We start from the raw sequence: 26,223 nt of genomic DNA on the forward strand, positions 1-26,223 counted from the left end.
TCTTTTGAAGGAAGTGCCAGGGGGGGGGTGGGGGGAGAGAGAGAGAGAGAAAGAGAGAGAGAGAGAGAGAGAGAGAGAGAGAGAGAGAGAGGTGGGGGAGGGAGAGAGAGAAAGGAAGAAAGGAAGAGAAAGGAAGGAAGGAAGGAAGGAAGGAAGGAAGAAAAATAAAGAAAAAGGAAAAATACATGAAAGAAAGCTAGAAATATTCACTGGAGCCAGATTATTGAAGGCTATATATACCAGACTAAGGCTTTTATATTTTAACCCAAAGGTTATAGGGAACCATTGAGGAGTTTTGAACAAAAGACAAACATGGACATACTTAGTAATTAGGAAGAATATTTTGGTGGCTGTATGAAAGATAGGCTGGAAACAGGCAGTGGAGGCATGGAGACCAGTTAAGAGGATAGTTCAGGCAAGAATTGAACCAGAAATAGCATAGAGGACTGTGATATGTCACCCTATTCTTACTCAAGGTCAAAAATGTGGATTAGTCTAGTCATCAACATTGACTGAAATGCAAATCCATCTGGCCTGCCATTTACTTGAAAAGGTCCCTTAGAAATGAACTTGTCTACTGTGTTGATTTTGGTACTGAAATTGAAGTAGAGATGCAAATAATACACTTCTGGAGATCAAGTTCCTTTACTCACAGAGATTATTAATCCAATTAGCTTCAGTGCTCTACCCTGGGGCTGGGAATAGCAATAAAATCAATATCACCAATGCTTCTGGAAAGGGTACACAAATCCACTGCCTATGCCCTGTGACTTTCCAAATCAAAATCCCCTCTCTTTATCCCTGCCACCTGTTATATATATATCATCTCCTTCTATTATGATGTAAGCTCCTGGATTTGCACCCCCAGTATATAACCCAGGTTTTGGCACAAAGAAGGTGCTTAATGCTTTCAGTCATTCTTTCACTGAAAATGGCATTATTATTTTAGGGCATGTAGGGTAGAAATTTGAAGTAGCTATAAAGGTACACTACCTTTATATGGAAGAAAAGGAGTATTCTTGGGGGAGATTTTGCTATTTTTAAAATTTGCTGAATGATTGCTTACCTTGTTGCATCAGTTTTCTGGGTGAAGATCTAGCCCTAAGGTTACCATTCATGTTGCATATCTATGACAAAATTTCTTATAAATAATGGAAATAGCAAGTAGTCCTATTTGAATGGAATAAGGAGTAGATTGCTTAGCAGCCAAACTAATATACTTGTCATGAAGAACCAAAGAGATGCTATTATGTTTTGAAATAGCTTGGGTCCTGAGGCAAAGAAATTGGTTTATGGACTTAAAAAAAAACCCTGTCCTTCCATCTTAGAATCAATACTCTGTATTGTTTCTAAGGCAGGAGAGCAGTAAGGGCTAGGCAATGGGGCAAATGACTTGTCTAGGATTACACAGCTAAGAAGTATTTACAGCCAGATTTGTGTCCAGGGCCTCCCATCTTCGGGCCTAGTTCTCAATCCACTGAGCCACATAGTTGCCCCTGATTTATGGACTCTTAATATTCTTTCTGTCCAAAAGTTCCATCATGGTGACCACAGGAGAGTGAAATGAACCCATTTGGACATAGAGGAAAGAAAATTTGACCTCATGAATTTTTTCCTCCATCATGAATTCCCTTCTTTAAATGGTTTTGTAATCATAGAATAAATGGAGGAGAGGGGATGAGGAGTACCCCAAGTCCAGCAACCAAGCTATGTCAGGAACAGTCGGTTGACAAGGATGGAGGGAATCCTTTACAGACATTCAAATGTATGAGCAAGAATAAATGGTATTGCTATCATGTCCTGAAAGCCGTGTGCATAACCTAAAAGTACATATTACATAGATGGCTACTACAGGAACCAAAAAACAATTACAAGATAGGGACACAGCAGAAACTACATCCATATCAGAATCAACATGACCCAAGAACAGCGAAACAGCACACCAACTCACTTTGAATACAAAGTACCAGCTTCTCTCCATCGTAGACTGCTAGACCAGCCTAGAAAAGCCAGTGGTGGTCAAATTCTATTGCTGATAATCTGATCTTAATCTGGAGTGACAGTTCTGGCCTTGAAGCTCTTACTTTGGGGGCAAAGCGAGGAAGCTGTGGGAACGTACTGATGAAAGCTCATGGAAGGCTAATGTTGTTGGGATGATGCCCATCCATGATAGTCCAAGAGTCCTGTTCTTCATGAAGAATGTGAACCGATGCCCCTTATAATTCCCAGATGGAATTACTCCTAGAAAGTGGTATCCTTGGGAAGGGCACTCACTGCTTTGTGTTCATCTGTGGGCAGCAGGAAGGAACTGGGGATCCAGAGGGGGTTCTATTATGTAATAGATTATATTACCAAAGGAAGCAAATGAGGATGAGCTGTGACTTCTAGAATGGGCTGATTCACTTTGGGAATAGAAACATATATTGTTCATTCCTATATCTCCATTTTCAAGGAGTTGAACCTGAGGAAGAAAGATATGCACAGTCTTAATTAACTACCACACTTGCTACTTTGATAGAGAGTTATAAAAAGGCTTGGTTTCAGTAATAGAAATAAGGACTGAACCTATGATTTCACTGTCTAGAGAACTGCCACGTAAGGAAACTTTCTACCAATGCAGTTTGGCAATATCGCAGCAACTTAGAATCCTATAAACTACAGAATGAGAAATTCAATGATCTCCCCCATATCATAAACAATATTTATCAGGAACAGGACTTGAATGCAGATCCTCAAGATAATCTATCGACCCAATTCACAAGGATCTCCATGGTTCTAGAGACAGAATGTTTGCATAGATGGACCATAGTTCTGACCTAGAAAAATATTTAAGTACATCCTGAGAGGGTCTGAATCAGAGAGAAGCAGTTAGTTATTCTCTGAACAATACAGGAAGATTTATCCATTCCTTCATTCATCCTTTTTATATAAATAATTCATTCAATCAATCATCAATAATTACTTATTGAACAATTGCCACATTGTACAAAAGATTAAGGTTGCAGAATATGTTAAAATAAAGCTGTAGAGGCTGCTTGATTGGTTTTGAAGAAAGAATATTCCAAAAATCAGATCCTAATGGGGAGAAAGCTCAGATGCAGAGATGTGAGAACACTTCAGTGAATATAAGACCCTCCAAAGGATAGGGGTTGCCATGGTGCAGAAGGAGACAGAAATGAAAGAGCCAACGATGTTCTTTAATCTATGATTCCAAATTTATGTCAATAGATAAGTGTTTATTAAATGTCTATCATGTACTAAGCACTGGGCATATAAAGACAAAGAATAAAACAGTCCCTATTCATAATGGCTTATATTCTAAGGGGTAAAACAACAAAGGCATGTAAAAATATATGTAGAAAAAATATAAAGTTAATAAATTACATATCCATGCACATATGTATATCTATACATATAAATAAACATGTTTGTATAGATATATTATTATTGCACGTATTTAATATATTTGTATGTATGTATATGGAGGATGTATATATATTATTTAAAGATAAAGACCTGGAATAGAGAACACACAGATAGGGGAGAAATCAGGAAAGGCTTTATTCAAAATATGGTGAGTGGGATGCATCCTAAAAGAAGAGAGAGTCTCTTTGAGGTAAAAAATGTAAAGAGAGAAGCATGAGGAAAGTCCAGTGCAAAGGCATGGAGACAAGTGGCCAAGTATTCCACATGAGGAGAAGGGTAAAGGCCAATTTGACTCAACTGCAAAGTATGGGAGGGGGTGTAACATCGAATGATGTTCCAACGATGGATTTTGAAACTGAGGCTGCGAAAATACAGGTTAATATTTAATATTTTTACAATAATAATTAGCATAGAATGCAGCAAAGAATTCCAGAGCCTTGGGTCTGGAAGGGAATTTAGAGGTAATCCTATCCAATCCCCTTCATTTTCTGTGTGAACAAAGTGAGAACTGAACTGCTCATGGTCAATACAATGAGCTAGGAGGAGAGCCAGGAATTGAATACATGTGTGACTTCTACTTTGGGGATGTTTCTAACACACCATTGTGGTCCATTCTTGTGGCTTCTAGGAGATGATCCTTGTGTTTGAATTGAACATTGCAAATGCCTCTTACACAAACTTCCATTTTCTTTTCTAATACAGATTTGGTTTTACACAAACAATATCTTTTCCACTGCTGGAATATCTACAGAGAAGATTCCGTATATAACTCTGAGTACTGGGGGCACTGAGATTTTGGCTGCCATCTTTTCTGTAAGTATGTTGTCAGCTATAGTTATGCAAGAGAAACAATTTTATGGAATGTAACAAAACAAGTTTTTCTCAGTATGTAAAGAGAAAAAAAAGTATTCTATTAAGATGCCCATTTCATACCAAAGAGACTTGCATTTTAGAAGATTAAGGTTTACCTTGGACTTGACAAGAACAAAATTTCTATCATTTCTTTTCATTTGGGGGAAATAATCTCTTTTGTATCATTTTAGATCCCAGTGAATTTCTCCTGTTCATAAATTCCACTTTCTTCTTCCTGTTTTTCTCAATTTCCCTCTCTTGTTCTCAGTATATACCTTATGCAAGTCAGGCAAGTACTGGGATAAATGCCAAATCAGGTTTTGTCTATCCTGAGGAATCTTTTTTTACACAATCCTCTTAGTCACGCTGGATTAAAACCAAAGAGTTATCTCTGCTTTCTCCATCTCACTTCACATCCTGCCAGGTGCCAAGTTATAGTTTCTTTCCCTCTTTAGGAAATTTTTGTGGACTGCTTTGGCAGTCTGGTATATTCTATGAACACATCCCCAGATTAATTTGTTACCTTCATTTATAGCTAAAGGAAATGCTAAATTTCAGTTTGAGATTAATGAAAATAAATATGTATTTTCCCATCCCAATTAATGGACCCCTTCAGTCTATCAATGAATTCCTTGAATCCCAGATTAAAGAACTCTTGCTCTATAGTATCTCTTCTGTCATCTTCTTCCTCCCCTCCCTACTCTTATCATTCTTGTCATTGTGGTATTATTTTTCATTTAGGGTTAGCCCCTTAAGTGGTCTCCTAGCCTGCTTTATCTCCTTTGGTATATTCAGCTGACTAATGGAGCTAAAGCAGGGATTTCATGGTATTTTCAGTCCCCCATATACTACTGATTTTCAGTTAACTTTCCTATATAGGTTATTTAGTATAAGAGTGCAGGCCCATAAGAAGTTAAAAATATTATTTTAAAAGGAAAATTTTATTTGATATATAACATTTTTAATGTCATAAAGGTGTTCAATGTTTATCTGAACAAAGGCAAATAAGTGAGACTATTTATTTCTTTACAACCTATAGCTTTACTCTGAGTATAGTTTTTTAAATTTTTTCCATATTATTCATTTTTGTAAGAGAGTAATCTTAAAAAACCAAAATCCCAAATCACATGCCCAAATAAACAAATGAAAAATCATATGTTTTCTTCTGCATTCCTACACCAACAGTTCTTTCTCTGGGGGTGGATAGCATTTATTGTCATAAGTCTCTCAGAATTGTCCTGGATCACTATATTGCTGAGAGTAGCTAAATCTATCATGTTTGCTCATCCCACAATATTGCTATTACTGTATACAATGTTCTCCTGGTTCTGCTTATTTCACTTTGTTTCAGTTCATGTAGATCTTTCCAGCTCTTTCTGAAATCATCCTATTCATTATTCTTTATAGCACAATAGTATTTCATCACCATCACATGCCATAATTTGTTCAGCTATTTGCCAATTGATGGACATCCCATTAGTTTCCAAGTCTTTGACACTAGAAAAAGGGCAGCTATAGATCAATATAGTTTTTATTATTATTTCATTTTATTTTTTAGAAAAAAAATTTTTTCCATGGTTACATGATTCATGTTCTCACTCTCTTCCCCCTAACTACCCACCCTTAGCCAACACGCATTTCCACTGGTTTCTTCATGTGTCATCGATCAAGACCAATTTCCACAGTATAGTTTTTTTTTAAGTTTTTATTTTGAAAATTTTCCCATAGTTACATATTTCATGTTCTTTCCCTCTCCCCTGAACCCTCCTAATCCCCCTTAGCTGACATACAATTCCACTGGGTTTTACATGTATCACACAATATAGTTTTTTAAAGAGATATTGGCATTTCATTTTTCACCTCCTTCCCTCCCCCCAACCCCAGCTTTGATTGAGAACAGGACTGAGAATGCTGATTCACTGAGATGTAGAATCATAGTTTGGTTAGACTTCTCCAAGGGTACCCCCAAATTTTTGTAATTCTATTCATTCATTTCAATCAATTAGGGGTTTCTGATTACATAAGAGATAGATTGTCATTCCCTAAGTCACTGTTGTTATTTTCTAGCCCATTGTGAAAAGAATGTCATATTCCAACTTCATTACTTTCATTTTAGCCAATAGGAATTATTTCTCATCTCATAATTTTCAAATGTTCTATAATGCTCCCTCTCTTTTTAACTCTGCTACCATCCCTCACCATATTCCCCACAATCACATTTTTTCTCTAGGAATGCTACTTGTTTTCTTTTGCTCCTCTGGAGAACATATAACCCCATTTGAAAACCCCTGAGCTGGACAGAGATTAGCTTTAAATGTCACATTCAATGATCTCAAAGACAAATGTGAGTCTTAGTTCCAGCCACATGCTAACCAGAATGGCATTCATATGTCCCTACACCTTGTAATCTAGTGATTATTGCCTTAATAACCAACTTGAAATTTTAATAGAGAATTTGGGATATTGTAGGGAAGATTTTCTCCCCACATATGAGTTGGGCTAGATGACCATTGAATTCCCTTACATCTCTGAAATCTGTAACTATGAAAGAGATAAAGAAGAATCATGAGGAGTTAAAATCAGAAAAAGGGAAAACAGACTATGGCATGTATCCTCATGATAGACACACACACACACACACACACACACACACACACACACAATCAAAAGCACACACATATTTGCCACAATCCCCTGTGCCCAAATTTTCATTGAACTCACTACATATCACAGAATGTATTTATTTAATTTGGAGAGTCAATAATTTATGCTTATACTAACTTATAATAGAAATTATAATAATATCTTATAGCACTCTAAGATTAGCAAAGTACTTTTTCCTACATAAGGCAAAGAGTACACAAGAGAGCACAAATATTATTATATCCATTTTGCAGATAAGAATCCCAAGTCTCAGAGAAGTCAAATGAGGTGCCCATTGTCACTCTAGTCAATGTCAATGATGAAATATGAATATGGTTCTTCTGATTCCCAGCTGAGGTATAGGCTACTTCCTGCTGAGCTGTAAGAAGGTTCTAAGACATGGAATCCTGTGACAACATAACAATTAGGTCCCTAACTTCCCTGTCACTATCTATGTGACCTACGTTTCTCTGCTCCTCATACTCTTCACTCAAGGTGAGGGTAGGCAGTCAGAGAATTTTGGAATTAGACAAGATTACAAACATCTCTCACTTTGCATGTAAACTGATTTTTTTTAATGGGTTAAGCAATTCCAGTTAGAGTGGTTACAAAGTCAGTTGTATTCAGCTCAGGGAAGAAATTTCTTATTCTAATGGAATCCTATCTTCAAGTCAGGATCTCTTCTATTCAGCTCTCCAGTTGTATCAATTACTATAGAAAGATTAAAGTCAATGAAAATTTCAGGAAAATCATCTGATTTTGTGTTTATCAGGTCACAAATAACCTACAAAATACTAAAAGGTTCTTAATCTGGAATTCATGAACTTGTTTATTTTAATATTTCAATATAATTTGTTTCCTTTATATTCCTAAATATTTTATTTGATATATTTTAAAGCATTATTCTGAGAAAGGGTTCACTGGCTTTTGCCAGACAAATAAAGGAGTCCATAACATGAAAAAGATTAAGAACACCTGAATTAAAGAATAAGATATAAAAGAATTAAAGAAGGATACAAGATACACCAAAATACACAAGAGCACATAGGGTAGTGAAAAAAGTGAATGTCATGGAGTCAAAAGACTGGTTCAAATTCTCCCTCTGCTATTAGCCGTGATCCTGAGCCAGCTTCTTAGCCAAGCTTCATGCAAACATACTCTTCTCTTCTGTTTTTTATTTCAATTTTTCACAATTCTTGTTCTACATCTCTTTCAATTTTAATAAAACTTCAGGAAGGAATTCAATGACTATCCAACCCAATCTATATGTGTATGTGTGTTGGGGGAGAAATCTCTACAACACACCTAAATGTTATCCATCTAAATTTTCTTTTATTTGGTAAATTCCATTTTTATTGTCATGCAAAACACTCATCTATATTGGCCATTGTCATAAGAGGAAACTCATATGTAGCCAAAACCCCAAAATTAAACCCAAAATACACTGATGTGAAAGACAACTACAAAAGTTCTTTCTCTGGAGGTGGACAGCATTCCCCATTGTAAGTCTTTCAGGATTGTCCCAGATCATTGCATTGCTAAGAGTAGCCAAGTTTCCACAGATAACTACTGTCCAGTATTGCTGTTATTACATACAATGTTCTCCCAGTTCTGCTTATTTTGTTCTGTATCAGTTCCTGTGAATCTTTCCAGCTTTTTCTGAAATCATTTTGCTTATCATTTCTTATAGCGCATCCAGTTTTTCTTGTTTCGTATGGGGGAACTGACCACCCCCTGAGGCAACAATACACTTTTGGATAGGTATAATGTTTTGAAATTTTTTTCCCATATGACAAAGCCATGTTTGCCTCTTTACAATTTCCATTAATTTCTCCTAAATCTGCCTTCTGGTTCAAGGCTTGGTAACTGTTTTATTTGATTTTAACTTTCTGTTACTGAAGATGGAACCTGACAAAAACACTTGCATGCTTTACCAGTAGTTGAGTTCATCTAAGATCATCAAACATAAAGTCTTTGTCATCCTACTTCCTTCTTGTGTGAGTTTGAGCAAGTCCTACCCCCCTTTTTTAACATTCATGCAGCCCTAATTTTATTTTTCCAGTTAGCAATCATTAATTTCTCCTTCCTACCTCCCCATTGAATGGGGTGGAGTGAGGAGGAAATAAGGAAAAGCAAAACACTTGTTAAAAAAATACAGATCTAACAAAACAAATTCCCATATTTGTTATAGTCCAAAATATGTTTCTTGCTTTATCCTTATTCCATCACATCTCTATCAAGAGGTGGATAACATTCTTTTCTCTGGACCTTTGGAATCACTATTGGTCATTGCATTAATCAGAATTCTTAAGTCTTTTAAGGTTGTTCATATTTACAGTGTTTTTCTAGGATAAATTATTTCCCAGGTTTTGCTCCCTGCCCTCTATATTATTCCATACAAATATTCCTAAGTTCCTCTGAAATTATCCCTTTCATCACTTCTTATAATGCAATAGTATTCCATTACATTCACATACTGTAATTTGTTCCTCTGTTCCCTAATTGATGGACACCTCTTTAGTTTCCAGTTCTTTAATGGACAAATATTTTGAGATCTTCTTGGTCCTCAGTTTCCACATCTATAAAATAAGAAGGTGGGATTCAGTCAGGGATACAATCAGATCTCATATCATTTGCTGGGCAATGATTTTGTCCAATACAGGTTATATGAATCATTATAGGCATTTCAATTCAGACTATGTGTGGCTAAGAGATCGCTGTTTACAGTATAATGGAAATAGAAGGTTCCCCCAGGGAAAAAGTAATTATTGTGGCATCCTTGCCTTGGCATATAAATACTTTCATTCTAGAGGATCTGGTGATTAAGTTTGAAGAACTGGAACTTATGTATAACAGCCCAATAAAGACAACAGAAAAAGACTCCCTAGGAAACCAGCAGCATCCTTGGGGAAATTAGTGCTGTCAAGGCAGAGTGAACAGCAAACACAATTAGTACCACCAGACCAGCAAGCTTAATGATGGCTCTGGTCTGGGGAATGGGGAAATGAAAGCTGGACAGATTGGTTAGGAAGTGAGAGGAGAGCATTATTGAAGTGATCAAAGACCTTTCCAGTCCCTTCCTGGGCCTCAGTTTCTACATAAGTAAAGTGAGGAGGTTGGATTTAATGATCTTCACAAAGTTTGCAAAGTAACTGGATATCCTATGTTAGAAAGAACTTATATCATAGGATTTAGAACCTGAATGAATATTAGATGTCATTTAGTTCAGGGGTTCTTAACCTGTTTTATGTAACAGATCCCTTTGGAAGTCTAGCAAAGTCTATGTACTCTTTAGAAAAAATACACACGTGCACGCGCGCATACGCACACACACACACACATATACACACCTATAGATTTGTATATGTAAACTCTAACCTTCTATCATAAAATGAATACTGTGTATCGGTTCCAAGGCAGAAGAGTGGTAAAGGCTAGGCAATGGGGGTTAAATGACATGCCCAGAGTCATATAGCTAGGAAATGTCCAAGGTCAAATTTGGACCCAGGACCTCCCATCTCTAGGCCTGGCTCTCTATCCACTGAGTCACTTATCTACCCCCAAAATAATATTTTTAAATGCATCAAATAAAATATATAGAATTGCGAAGGAAACCAAAATTTATGGAAAATAACAATGCATTTTCCACTATCCAAATTCATGGGCCCCCCTGAAATCTGTCCACTAAACCTTTGGGGATCCATGAACTCCAGGTCAAGAATTCCTAATCTAGCCCAACTCCTCATTATCTATCAGGAAATGAGACCCAAAGAAGCAGTGCCTGGCTTATTACTACATGAGGAGTAAATGATGGAGCCAGAGTCTGAATCTGTTTTCTCTGATTTCAAATCCAGACTTTTTCAACTCCTTGATTCAAGTGGGAGGCAGATTATGTTTATGAAAGGAGATTGAAGTAGGGAAACAAAGAAATTGTTTAGGCATGTTAAAAAAAAGGAAGGAAGGAAGGAAGGAAGGAAGGAAGGAAGGAAGGAAGGAAGGAAGGAAGGAAGGAAGGAAAGAAAAAAGAAAAGAAAGAAAAAAGGAAGGAAGGAAGGAAGGAAGGGAGGAAAGAAAAAAGAAAAAGAGAGGAAAGAAAGAAAAGGAGGGGAAAGAAATAAAGGAAAGGAAAGGGAAGAAGGAAAACCAAGGGAAGGGAAGGGAAGAAAAGAAAAGAAAAAAAGGAAAGGAAAGGAAAGGAAAGGAAAGGAAAGGAAAGGAAAGGAAAGGAAAGGAAAAGAATAAAAACAATTTCTTCCTTGATTGTCAGGGTAGAATAAAGAGAAAGGTTTGAGGGCCAAGATTTTTCACATTACTAAGCTATTCCATCCAATGCAGAGACAGGCATTGAATATACTTGAGTGAAATAAGAAGGGCTGAACAAATCACTTTACCTACTATCAAATATATATGATGCCTGTTTCTAGCATAATAATACCTTTTGTTATTCCATTTATACTCATAACAATTGTGTAAGGAAAAGTGATGGATTATTATTATTGCCATCTTTTCAGATGAGGAAACTGAGTCTCAGGGTAGTAAAGTGACTTGCTAGAAGTCACACATCTAGGAAGTAGGGGAGCTGGATCTTGACTCCAGGTTGTCCCTGCCCAGTGAAATCTTTCTCTTATTTCAAGACTCAGTTCAAGGGCCAACTATTCTATAAAGCTTCCTAGAACCTCCCTTTACTCTCCCAATTGAAAGTTTTTCTTCTGCTCAGATTTTCTTAGCACACTACCTGTATCTCTCTTTTGTTCCTCCATGACATTCTATCTTGTATCATACTTATTCATGTATGTGTTCCATGCTCTTTCAACTGGACAGGTTTCCTCTATTCAAAGACCTCAATTGTTAATAATGATGATAATAATCCTAATATTAATAGTAATGATGAAGATGATGATGATAGTCATGTGGTTCCCTTTTCTCAAACTAATCAAGTCATTCAGCATTCTATACACTGGAGTTGTTTCTAAATGTATACCTTAGAAACAACTTAGTATATAAAAGATGAGTAGCATGGTGGGTTAGGAAACAAACTGTATTAGAAATCAGGAGAGCAAGAGCAACTAGGTAGCACAGTGCATAGAGTTGGCAGAAGCTGGGTTCAAATCTGGTCTTAGATATTTCCTAGCTATGTGACCCTTGGCAAGTCACTTAAGCCTGATTGCCTCCCCCTTGTCCTTCTTTCTTAGAATTGTTACTAAGAAAGAAAGTAAGGATTTTTAAAAAAGAAGAAATCAGGAGAACTGATGAATTCTAGTGATGCCTCATTTTCATATAGTGCCTTCATTTTTAGAAAAAGCACTACTTGTGCCTCTCCTATGGAGCCCCTAGGAATATTATGGCTCAGGAGTGCCCTGTCTGTGATAGTGATGAAGGAGTCGAAGGCAGAGAATTTTAAAAGAGACTACAATTCAAAATGAATAGGGAGATTAGAGAAATACAACTTGAGGTTGCCTGTACAATGCAGTGTAATTGACAATTTTATGAACAAGAAAAGTGAGGTCTAGAGAGATGAAATGATTTTTGACAGATTGTTATTGCCTAATAGGCAGCTGGGTGACTCAGTGGATAGGGCACTGAACCTGGAGGCAGGAAGACCTGAGTTCAAGTCCATCCTCAGACACTTACTACCTATGTGACCCTGAACAAGTCACTTAATCTCTGCCTTTATCTATTGGAGAAGGAAATGGCAAACCACTCTGTATTTTTGCAAAAAAAAGAAAAATCCATGGGCAGTATTGGTGTTCTGTGGTCTATGGGGACACAAAAAGTCAGACTCGATGAAATAACAACATAAAATTGTCAGAACCAGATTTCAGAATCATTTCTTCTCACTCCAAGTTCAAGGCTCTTTCTCCTACATGCCCCTCATTACTTAGTTTCATTCAGCAACTTATTTTTTCCTTCCTCAGTTTTTTTCTCTGTCAAATAGAAATAATTACACCTGCACAGTTTAATTCACAGAGCTTTCGTGAGGGTCAAGTGAGAGGTAATGAATGTGAAAACACTATTAAAAGCCTAATTGCTTCCAGAGGGTAAGGTCAAATTAGTAGAAGAAAAACTAGATAGAACCGGAGAAAGGAAGAAAAGACTCATAAGGGCACAGGTCAAGATGTAGAAGCTTAGAAGTCATCTTGACCAACCTCTGAATTTTAAAGATGAGGAGAATGAGCTTCAAGGATATTTAGTTACTTGCAGAAAGACACAGAGGTAGAAATCATGAGAGACAGATGTGGTGGAAGAGAAAAATCAGCACTGAAAAAGGACTTAGAAAAGATTAACCCTCTTCAGGAGGACTTCAGATCTCCACACAGCACAAAGGGTTAGGAAAAGAGAAAAGATACAAACTCGGAGTGACCTTGATTAAACACACAATTCATTTTAACTATAGATGAATGATTGGTCCTGGAAGAGAAGAGAGGCAGAGACTCCAAATTGTATTTTGTTTTCAAAATTGGAAACTTGATTCGGTTCCATGAGCTCCTATGGGGTGTAAAGAATGAATGCATTTCCTCTCCGATGTATTTCATAAAAATGCCATAGTTTAGCTTTGCCCTCTCATGATTCACTGTTTCAGACTTTCACAGGCAGAAAAAAAGTTTTCATTTTGAAATATATTTCGTCAGCATACTGTCACAAAACATGTTTTTGAATAACCTGGCCAACTTGTAAACTTTACAATCTGTTATAAACTTTTAAATTCAAGATGGAGGAAGATTTCAATCTGGACATCATCATTGTTAGGATGACAGATTCATATCATAGGCTCTTAGAGCTGTAAGAAATCTTAAATCACAAAACCTGGAATGTTAGAGCTGAAAAAGACATTACTTAGAATTGAAAATACTAAAGAACCTTAAGACTTAGAACATAAAATATAAAGTATCGGCTGTCCTATCTTCATCAAGTCATTTCCATTATCTAGTACTCAGTTTTCTTATCTGTAAAGTGAGAGGGTAGGACTAGCTCTGATTCTCTGACGCATTCTAATAAGTTTTTGTTGTTCAGTTTCAATCATGCCCAACTCTTTGTGACCCCTTTTGAAGAAACTGGGGCAAATAGGGTTAAGTGACTTGGCGAGGGTCACATAGCTAGTTAAGTATCTGAGGCTAGATCTGAACTTAAGAAGATGAGTCTTCCTGATTCCAAGCTCTATCCATTGGATCACCTAGCTGCCTCACTATCTAATTGATCCCTAATCATGATAGAGTTATGCAGGGGCAGATATATCATCTCCTCATATTAAAATATACGCAATTTATACGTGCCTAATACTTATGATTTTTCATTCACGTATGTCTGTTTCTCTTAACTCCTGTGTTTGCTCTTCAAAGTTCTACAACTGTTGGTGAAATTGTAAAGTGATTCAAGCATTTTGGAGAGTAATTTGGAATCCCACCCAGAGAGTTATAAAACTGTGTATACCCTAAGACCCAAAAAAACCATGAATGTTCCAAAATATTTCTAAGAATTCTCATCAGGAAGGCAAAGAACTAGAAATCAAGGGAATTCCCATCAATGGGGAATGGCTAAACAAATTGTGGTGGAATAATTGTGGTGCCACTAAGAAACGATAAGCAGACTAATTTAAAAAAAAAACCTTGGAAAGAACTACATGTAACAATGAACAATGAAATGAGTAGAATCAAGCAATTCATACACAGCTACAGATAATGCTTGAAGAATAAGTTGTGAATGTTACCTCCAGAGAGTGAACTGAAAGGTGGTAACATGAAAGACATGTATGTACATGTCTGTCTCCTGGATGATGCCTTCTGTGATTTGGGGGCGAGAGTGGGCAGGGATTAGACACTTGTGGATACATTCTTTTAAATTTTTTTTAAAAGGAGAAAACAGAAAAAAAAAACAAAGTTTCTACAAAGCCAGACTTCTCTTTTGAAGATGGAGAAGTTGGTACTGAGTGAGATAAAGTGATCTGCCCAAAGGAAAGAAGCCAATCAGTGTCAAAGCCAGGACTAGATGTTAATTCTTCCAATCCCCAATCTCTTTCCTTTTCCACAGCATCATAACGCCTTCCATCAGTGCTCCCTATTATTTCCCTCATCAATGTGAAAATGACTGTTTGAAAGGGTATTCCCTCCTGAGATTGTGATCAAAGGGAGAAAATTACAGTGACATTTAGCACTCCTAGTGTCTTCAATGATAAGAGAGGATCCCTTTCCACTCAGACCTCAGCCAAATGTATGTGATCTCCCAATGCTTTGAAATGAAATGTCACATAGACTGTCGTGGAGTGCCAGGCCACATACTATTTATTGAAAAGGCCGCATTAACCTATTGTAGAGGATTCACTAAGTTCTGCTTTTTGCCTTCCATTAATATGATTTTCTATAGAGAAGACATCCAACTAGACTCTAAATTGACAATGGGGAGGGAGAGAGGAATAAGTAGAAGTGAAAACAGCAGTCTACCTGGAACTCAAAGACCTGAGCTCCCTTGCTGCTTCTGCTACTCCCTGGCTGTAGGATCTCAGATAAGCCACTTAATCTTTCTCAGCCTATTTCCTCCTCTGTCAAAGGGGCATGAAAATACTGTCATACTCCCTACCTCAGAGGATTATGGGGAGTAAGAAGATTTATTAACATTAGCTGAGAAATTTTTGCCATCAAAGTACATATTAGGACTGTCAAATGGATTTACAACAGAAATGGATATGATTTTATTAGTGGAAATGAAATTAAAGAAGATTATCCTTGCCAACTATACTCTAGGGACCATGGAACCTTTCCATCTGACTTGCAATTGAAATCTACTGTGTATGTTGTCTTATCCTATTAGAATGTGAGCTCTTTGGGAGCAGGGACTGTCTTGCTATTCTCTTTGTATCTCCAGTATTTAGAACCTTACTTTGCAAATAAGGACTTCATTCATTTTTTTTTCAATTGTTCATTCACTCACTCATGCATTCTTATTGGCAATGATGATGAAAATGTTCCATCCCTGTCTGGAGTCTTGTAAAAGGAAAGGGTTGGATTTAAGGATCAATTTCTGAATTTAAAGAATTCAAGGCAATTTTGTCTGGTCTTGTCTTTGTATTGCTGTTTCCCCATTAGTCTGATTTAGGCAGACAAAGACTCCCCACCAAGGATTGATGAGTTTCTTGGGGCTACCAAATGGAGCTACTTTGTGTTTTGAGGAACCTGAATTATGACTCTGGGAGCTTCTAATGTTTCCCGTTTCATTAACTTTTACTCTATAAGAGACTTTGGGAGCATTCGGAATACAGATGAGAATTTAACATATAAAACATCTGAGTGAGCAAGTGGGAAGTGGAGCCATTTCCAATATCGGTTTATAAGTAGGAGAACTACTATAGTGAAGGACATTCTCAGTCCTCAGGGCTCAGGGGGATGATAACATGTGCAGAATGATGTAGTAGAAAAAAATGGAATTTGAAGACAGAAAATGAAAGAATACTGAGGAATTGGGTTCAAATCCCAGCTCTTTCCATATGACTGAACAAATCCCTTTAGTTCTCTGGGTCTCAGTTTCTATTTTGAGAAAGTAAGGTTTATTAGACTAGATGACCCCTAAGGACATCTTCAGCTTAAAAATCTATATTCTTTTTCACCCCTAGTTCTCTTATTCAATAAACACTAGTGGCTTCCTATTGCCTCCAGCAATAAATACAGGCTCCTTAGCTTGGCTTTCAAAACTTAGACTTTTCTTGCCTTTCCTATTTTATTCTACCTTACTTCCCTTCACATACCCTTCTTTTCTTCCAGGCACCATGGCGACCTTGCTGTTCCTCTCAGAAGACAATCCTTTTTTTTTTTTTTTTTTTGCTTCTGTGCATTTTCACCGATTTTCCTCCACGCCTAAGTTTCCCTCCTCACCTCTACCTTCTGGCTTCTCTGACTTTTTTCAAGCCTCAGCTAAAATCTTACCTACTGCAAGAAATCTTTACTAGTTTTCCCTAATATTGTTCCTTTCCTCTAAGATTATCTCCAATTTATGCTTTCTATATCTTTTTTTTGTTTTGTATTTTTGTTTACATGTTGTCTCCCCCATTAGATTTGTATTCCTTAAGGCCAAGAACTGGTTTTGCCTTTCTTTAGGACTTTGGCACTTAGCACAGTGTGTGGCACATAGTAGGTACTCAATATGTGTTTGTTGACTTATTGGCTTTTTTGTTACCATTTACTTTTGTTTTTTACATATTATATGTAATGCGATGATAATATAACACATATGGTTTCTTATGAATATGTAATAAATTATAATAAATATGCTTATTCCTAGTTCCTTCAACCAATCTTCACGTGACCTACTCTCAAATCTATCTCCTCAACCATCCTGGTGGCCCTTCTCTGTACACATTAAAGCTTACAAATTTCTTTCCTACAATTGAATACCCAGAACTAAACTCACAACTCCAACTACCTTCTGATCAGGTCAGAGGACAATAAGACTAGTACCTTACCTCCTGGCATGACTTCCATTGTCTCTTTTCTAAGGCTCATTGTGGGTTTTCCCACCTTTACACAAAGATTGAATTTTACATTTACATCGTCAAAATGATTGTTAGTAATCCTCTTGGTTCTGCTTATTTTGCTCTATATCAATTCACACAACTTTTCTGTCTTTTCTATCAATTCATTTCTTGCTGCATGTTATTATTTCAGGAGATTCATTTATTTATTTTGATGTAAACAGGCATAAGTGACTTGTTCAAGATCTCACAGCTAGTAAGTGACTGGGATTAGATTTGAACTCAGGACTTCCTGACTCCAAGCCCCACACTCTATCCACTGCATCATCTAGCTGCCCTTATTTCATCATATTAAAAAAACTAAGTTTTCCAGCCATTTCTCAATCAATGTTTCTTCAATATGTTTGTCATTATTGTCATTAAGTTGTTTGAGTCATGCCTGACTCTTTGAGATTCCATTTGTTTCTGTTTGTTTGTTTGTTTTGGCAAAGATACTGGAGTGGCTTGCCATTTCCTTCTCTAACTCATTTTACAGATGAGGAAACTGAGGTAAACAAGGTTAAGTGACTTGCCCAGAGTCACACAGCTATTAAGTATCTGAGGGTCAGATTTGAATTCAGAAAGATGAGTCTTCCTGACTTTACTCACTGTGCCACCTAGTAGCTTCCAATATTTTTGCAGCTCTTTATGACCTCAATGAGTGCTACTGTTAACATTTTGGTATATATTGAACCTTTGTTTCTATCTTTGACTTCTAGTCCTAGGTATGCACAGTCTAGTTACTTTTACACAATTTCAAATAGAAAACTAGAATAGTTAGACCATTTCACCACTCCACTAGCAAGGCATCTATGTGCCTATTTTTCCATACCTTCACCAGCACTGGTTTTTCCCATTTTTTTAAAACCTTTCTCAATTTATAACTGCAGAGTTGTTTTAATTCACTCTGCTCTTTTTTTTCTTGATTTATTTTTATTTTTTATTTTTAAACCCTTAAATTCTGTGTATTGGCTCCTTGGTGGAAGAGTGGTAAGGGTAGGCAATGGGGTTCAAGTGACTTGCCCAGGGTCACACAGCTGGCAAGTGTCTGAGGCTGGATTTGAACCTAGGACCTCCCGTCTCTAGGCATGACTTTCAATCCACTGAGCTACCCAGCTGCCCCATCGCTCTGCTCTTAATAATTATGATTTGGAACATGCGTCCATATGGCCATTAATAGTTTTCAATTCTTTCAAAAACTATTCATTCATACCCTTTGACTTTATGTCCTTTATCCATTGGGAAATGTAGGAGTTACCCTTTCGTTAATGCTGCCTGAAATGCCTCTGAATATCTTTTTGGTACCACTGAAGTAGTAACAGCCACATCATTATTATTGTAATTCTTCAGTCTGCTTTGAGCAAAGCCAAGTAAAGAGATTTTTGATGGTGATTGCAAAAAGACTGACTTAATTTAGGGAATAATTCAGAGCTATGATGTTAGAGAAAGACTTTTATTTGGGAATTTTAAGAATTAAAGACTGGCAATAGAGATCCAGTCAATAGAAAGTTTCATTGGGATAAGCAAAGCATGATCAAATATTGAGGATGGAATAGCAGAGAAGGATTTAAGAAATTTTATTCAGGAGAACCAGAGTGTTTGGGAAGTTGTATGAAGTAAATGCACTAGTGAATGATAGGAAAGCATTGGGCATGATACTAACTTTTCAAGCCTTATGAGTAAAGGATGGAAGAGCTATTTATAATCATGGGATAGGCAAAAAGAGAGAGCATTTACCCAAAGGCTAAGATGATAAAGGGAGAAGAATTCTTTTTTTAAATTTTTTTTATAAATATAAAGTTTATTCAGCATAGTATTTAGAAAAATAAGTTCACATCATTTTAGAATACAAATAAAACATTTAATTGTCCAGGCATAAACCCTTATTACAGTACAACATACGTACTTTAGATCTCTTTAGTTGGGTAATTAAGCACAGAAATATTCTGTGACATGCTCTGCGTGCCATCACCTAACAGTGCAGCAAAGACTTATTGTTATCCCATACCATAATATACATTCTGTATAGATTTGCTCTTTGTTGTAAGGCACAATAAAATCATAGTGAGTACAGAACTAACTGGTTACTTCTAAACATACAGTACATGCAACAAAAGAATTCATTTCCTTTGAGTTGGAACCCTGAAAGTCAAAAAGAACCACATGCTATACAATTTTGAATTTAAGAATCATATGGTGGTAACATTAAATTATATGAAATATACCAGTTAGACAAAAACAACTCTTAGATTCTATCATCTAATAGTCTTAGGAAGACTCTGGGATATCTTCTTTGGAAAAATGTAGTATTTTCCCTGCAATTTTCCTGAATTAGTGATATTTTAATGAGATGAACTTTGTCAAAAAAACATTCTCAAGAATGAAGAACTTATGGCTATTGTACTAATATACACTTGTCTAGCATGTAGCAGGGCATGTTGTAACCTGTGCCCAGTAATCCAACCATTAACATGCAAGATACAAGGGCATATACGAGAAAATTTAAGGCCAGTGTGCAATTTACTACTGATTTTATCTATGGCTATAACAACTACCTGCCTTTCACAATTCAAGGAAAGTCTCTGACACGTGCGCAATTTCAAAGAGTCTTTTCATCCCTATAAATGCACAGGAGAAGTGAAAAGGAAAAATGTTGGCGTCTTTGCTTGAACGAGGAAGAAACATATCTTCTCTTTAAACAACAGACTGCCCTGTACCGTAAAGAACTAAGAATTGAATGTCAACTTTTGACTGAATAGTGCATAGATAGGCCCATACCAGAAACCCCACGGCCAGCAGGGGAATTATAATGAGAAATTTATTTATCCCTGTTCTGATTCCCCTCAGGGATCATCAGTGGGGCATTTGCAGCATCTTCAAGCATGTCTTTGTGAGAGAGAAGTTCTGCCACATGAACTCCAAGGGCCAGAATCTCAGTATTGCAAATAATGCCACTTACAATTTTGTGAGGAGTGCATGGGATTAGTATTATTTCATTCATATATATATATGCGCTACATCACATAAACTGACCCTTATCTTAGTGAAAGACTAGAAAAGAACACTATGTTCTTTATAATGTGCAATGACTCTTACTTAGTATAGTGGGAGAAGAATTCTTAACTTAAAAATATAGCTTTGTGATGTAGTAAAAATATCATGAGATCCACATGTAGAAAGTCTGGGTTTGAATCCCTACTTTGACATTTCCTGGCTGTGTGTCCTGGAGTAAGTCACTTTACCTCTATGAATCTTAAATCTCATGTGTAAAATTAGAATAATATGTTTGGTAATTCCCAGGAGCATTATTGTGAAGAAAGCATTTTATACACTTTTAGAAAGGGCTATAGAAATGTAAGTTATTTTCAGAATAAAGGAAGGCAATATGATGTAGTCATGGAAACACTCCCGGATTTGAAGTCCTAGAATCCAGTCTGTGTTTGCATCCTCCTTAGGCGATCTTGGACAAATCAGTTGGACTTTTAAGCCTCAGTTACCTTCTCTGTAAATTGGGGGTATAGACTAGATGATCTTGAAGGTCTCTTTGTCCCCTTCCTCATTCATCTAATGAAAGGGATCACCAAATTTTATTTCTCCTCCAAATCAATGATACTATTGAAAAAACAAAAGCAGCAAGATGACAATTTTTGTATTTTCGAGTATAATCAAGTTTCCCAGAGTCTGAGTTTATTTGAAAAGAAATGAAACTATAAAATATAATGAAAGGGTCAAGAAGGTGACTTCAAAGTTTTTCTTCCAAGCACTCTGTTGGCAGTCTCTTCCAGATGCTGGGCAAACTGGGCTTGACCTGAAAATCTGGTTACTCACGTGACCAGGGGCAAATCACTAATCTCTGAGATCTCAGTTCCCTAATCTGTAAAAGGAGGAATGGGGATAGATTAAGTGGCATGTATAGTCTTTCACTTGTAGAATGGGGACTCTTGACCTTTGTTGTACCATAGGTCCCTTGGACAATCTCGTGAAGCTTAAGTGTTAAGATGAATAAATTAAAAATACATAGGATTAAAAAAGAAATCAATTATGTTGAAAGATAATTGTCCATTTCTTTTAAAGTTCAGGAACCACTGGCTAAGAATCATTTAACTAGGGCCATGATTCTGTGACTAATAGTAAAACTGTTACTTTTTGTTTAATAAACAAATAAAAATAAATTGTTTAATAATTTTAAAAATAATAAAATAAATCAAGGATTTAAACATGCCACCTGTGCAAGTGTGGGGCTCCCCTCACCAGTGTGGATCACAGCCCTTCTACAAATCCAAAAAGCAGGAGATCTTCATGAATCTCTGGCTAAAAAATTCATCATCATACAATCAATATATTAATGAATCCTTATGAACTTAACACAGATTCTTTTCCTCCCTTTAAATGACAATTGGCCCATCCCTAGCAGCAAGGCACCTAGGTAGCATAGAGAATAGAGCACTAGGTCTGGAGTCAGGAAGATCAGGAAGACCTGAGTTCAAATCAACCTCAGTCAATCAATAACCATTTATTAAGTGCCTATTATGTGTCAGACACAGGGCTTAAGAGATGGGCATACAAAAATAAAGGCAAAAGCCAACCTGAACACTCAAGGAATTTAAAATTTAATGGCTTTGGACATTCCTTATCTAGGTAACCCTAGGCAAGTCATTTAACCTCTGTTTGCCTCAGTTCCCCCAACTGTAAAATGGGGATAATAATACCACCTAATAATAATAATAGTAATAATATCACAAGGTTGCTGTGAAGATTAAATGATATAATACTTGTAAAGCCCTCAGCATAAAGCTAGTAGTTACCTAATAAATGCTTGTTTCTCCCTTTTTCCTTTATGAGTATTTGAGACTTTTGCAGATTGGTATAAGAGCTACCCAAGCTTAAATTTTCTTGAATAGAAGTCAATAACTCAGGGTCACCTTTATACTCTGATGAGGCATTAAAGTCAGACGTTAGTGGAAGAATCCATTATTACTGTGTTTATAACAAATGAAAAAAGCATCACCAACTGAAAAATGTCTCTTTGCAGCGATTGCCTACCAAAAAGAATTTTTTTGTTCCTTTTGTCACAAACCTATTTCTGCAATGATTTTGACAGCCCATTAAAATGGCTTCAAGGCTTAATACAATTAAAAACGGAAAGGGCATTGTTAATTTTATCCATATGCAGTTTTCACTCAGGACATCATCATTCATTATTTTTGGCAGCTTTAAATAATTGACTTCTCATGAAAACAGCTGGTTTTGCAAATTGAATCTGTCCATGTAGCATTCAGTCAAAACAAAATGAACTTTCAGTAAATTTCATTCTATCTCACTAAGGATATGGCAACTTGTCTTACAGTAAGCCTTAGGAATTAAAAAGGCAATCAAGGCAATGTGCTGTAAGAGAAAGAGCTTTGGTTGTCAAGTCAGAGGTCTTAGAGGGTCAAAGCCTACATTATCAAATCTTCTAGTTTATACTCCTATAACCACAGGCAAGTCATTTATCTTCTCTGGGACTCAGTTTCCTCATATGGAAAAAAGTGGGCAAACAAGATGATCTGTAAGGTCCCTTCCTAGCTCTAAATCCATATCCTAAAAACTTTCCAAGTCAAGTAAAAAAGCATTTCTTAAATATATACTATGTACCAAGCACTGGGCTAGCTAAGCGGTAGGAATTCAGAGAAAGGCAAAACAAGTCCTTACCAGTAAGGAGCTTACACTCCAATGTGGAAAACAACATGCAAGTGCACAAGCAAGATGTGTGTGTGTGTGTATTTACCCATACATACACACATTTATTCAGAGTAAACTAAAGGTCCTATCAGAAGTAGGGCATTAGCAACAAGGGGGACCAGGAAGGGCTTCTTTTCAAAGATGAGATTTTACTGCTTCTCAGCCTTTTGGCTAAGATCAAGAGAAGTATCAAAGGTGGAATTTAGCTGGGACTTGAAGGAAGCCAGGAAGGGCAGGAGAGGGAGATGAGAAAGAAGAGAATTGCTAGCATGGGAGAAAGCTAATGAATTACACAGATTCCAAAGATAGATTATCTTCTTAGAGGAACATGAAGGAGGCCAGTGTCACTGAAGAAGACTAGAAAAGTAAGAAGGGGTCAGGTTATGAAGGACTTTGAACACCAGAGTATTTTATATATGATCTAGGAGATGAGAGGAAACCAGTGATCTTGAGTACAAGGATGACATGGATAGGAACAGTACTTTGATAGTTGAATGGAATGTGGGCCATAGTGGGGACAGTTTTAATAAGCAAGGAGACCATCCAGAAGGCTATTGTTAGAGTTCATGTTAAGGTAATGAGGGCCTTTACCAAGATGGCGGCTATTCTAGAAGAGAGAATAGAGTGCATACAAGAGGCATAACAAAGGTATAATCCACACAACTTGGCAATAGATTGGCTAGGGGAGGGATAAATGTGGGGAACTGAGGATAATACTTAGGTCGTGAAGCTGGGTGTTTGAGAAGATGGTAGTGATAGTAATAGAGAAGTTAGGAAGGAGGGATTTTTTTAAAGAAGCAGTGGAGAGACATATATATTAGATTTGGAAATGTTTAGTTTCAGATGTCAATGAGATATCCAGCTCAAGACATCAAGTAAACAGAGATTTGAGACTGAAGATTTAGAGGAAAGATTTTAGGGACACTACAGCCTCAATTTCCTTAGCTATAAAATAAAAGTGTTTGACTCAGTGTCTTAGAGAAACCCTTTTTGTCTAAGACCTTCTATTATAAACATGAAAGAATATCAACTATATATATGCAAATACAGTATCTAAAGAGTATAAAATATTGTTTGCTGTTAGAAAACAAGGAGAATTCATTATCAGAAATTCTTATTTACAAATGTGTCTCCAATGGTAGAAGTTTTTGCTGTTTATATTTGATGCTTTCAAAAATAAAAGATTTAATAGATTTGAAAGATATTTCCCTTCTAACTAGACTTCAGAAAGTGAATATAGAGAGATAATAAACATGATTTGGGGTTGAATGTGGCATAAAAGTGATTAAAATGAGGAGACAATATGAATATTCTAGGAGACTTTAAAGGAATGTGTATTAATTATCGACATTCAAATTGCACTCAGCTTCTTGGACAAATAGCACCATGAAGTTTTATAAACTTGAATACTAGCAATGATCTTCATATAACACAGGCACCAGGTTGGGCAGTGGTGGTGCCGGATTTCAGAGGATCCTAAATTTCAAGTGGGAAGGAACTCAGAGGCCATCTAATCCAACTTCCCTATGCAAGGATGAGGAAAATGAGACTCAGAGAAGTTATATGATTTGCCTAGAGTCACACAGCTACTCATTGGTTTTTTTTGTTTGTTTGTTTTGTTTTATTTTGTTTTTAAACCCTTACCTTCTATCTTGGAGTCAATACTGTGTATTGGCTTCAAGGCAGAAGAGCAGTAAGGGTAGGCAATGGGGGTCAAGTGACTTGCCCAGGGTCACACAGCTGGGAAGTGTCTGAGGCCAGATTTGAACCTAGGACCTCCCATCTCTAGGCCTAGCTCTCAATCCACTGAGCCACCCAGCTGCCCCCTACAGCTATTCATTGTTAAAGGCAGGATGCATGTCTGGACTCAAGTCCCACTCTGGAATGTGATATATTGGAATAAACATCACAATCGATGTCAAAATAGCTGGGATCAAATCTTACTTTTTTATACCTTTTCCTTTGGTAAACTGGAGTGGAGGTAGAGCCAACAGTCCATTATGAATCTGAGATTGCAAGGGACAGAGGTAAGAGTAAGAAAACCAAGACTTAGGGTATATGTTGGTATTTTGTTGGTTTTTGTTTTTGTTTGGCACTGTGGGTGAAGAGAGATGTGAGATAGTTGCTGGACTTGGCTAAAGAGCAAAGGCAAAACTGTTTTGAGGATGGGAGAGAAGATTCTTTGTAGGGATAGAACGGAGCCTGTGAAGAGAGAAAAACTGAAGAAAGGAGATGACTCCTAGGGATGGGAGAGGAAAGAAGACCAAAAGCAAAGCTAAAGAAATTAGCCTTTGAGGAAGAGAAAGTTCCCCCTTTGCCATGAGGCAACTAACTAGATGGTACAGTAGACATACTTCTGGGCTTGGAATCAGAAAGATCTGAGTTGGGAGTTACTGTCCAAGATAAGAGAGGGAGTAAGTAAGAGTAAAGAGAATTCCTAAGTAGCAGTGACCTAGCAAGGCACCTCACCTGGGTTGTGAAGAATGCAATGGGAAGGATTTCAACATTCAGATTGTTGACTTGTTTCTTATATCCATAAATATCAGTCATTCAGAGACCTTAAAAAGGATCTTATTTTCCAGAGGAGGATACTAAGACCTAGAAAGAGGAAATGACTAGATTAGGGTGATGTAGGAAATTAGTGATAGATCCTGGTCTAGAATTAAGGTCTCCTGTCTGGCAGCCTGGGGTCTTTTCAGTAGTAGTAAAAAAAACTCTCAAGTTGCTTAATTCCCTTCTTCATTTTCCCTTTTGATGACCAATTCAATTCAGTAAGAGTTTTTCTATCTCATACTATACTATGGACTCCATACTATGCTTTAATCCTTAGGGATGTACAAAGCTTGAACACTTACTACCCTGAGGTGTCAGAGTGAACAGAGCATTAGCTCTGAAGTCAGGAAGAGCTGAGTTCAAATCCTACCTCAGTTGTGTGATCCTGGGCAAATCACTTAACCTTTCTCATAAATATACTTATCTGTAAAATGGAGATAACAATAACACCTATCTCATAGGGTTTTTGTGAGGATAAAATATAAAAGATACTCTCTCTATATATATCTATATTGTATATATATATATATATA

The 26,223-nt window shown here is 36.8% G+C and overlaps 1 protein-coding gene across 1 annotated transcript in view; it reads left to right on the forward strand.

Annotated features, from left to right (window-relative positions):
• SLC2A9 (solute carrier family 2 member 9) overlaps nt 1-26,223 on the forward strand; it is a 315,386-nt gene that overhangs the window by 156,840 nt on the left and 132,323 nt on the right. The window contains exon 8 of the mRNA XM_044681454.1: nt 4,129-4,239. Coding sequence (XP_044537389.1) covers nt 4,129-4,239 — 111 coding nt within the window. The remainder of the gene's footprint in view (nt 1-4,128; nt 4,240-26,223) is intronic.

Source organism: Gracilinanus agilis, chromosome 6, assembly GCF_016433145.1.
Source record: "Gracilinanus agilis isolate LMUSP501 chromosome 6, AgileGrace, whole genome shotgun sequence".
Lineage (NCBI taxonomy): Eukaryota > Metazoa > Chordata > Mammalia > Didelphimorphia > Didelphidae > Gracilinanus > Gracilinanus agilis.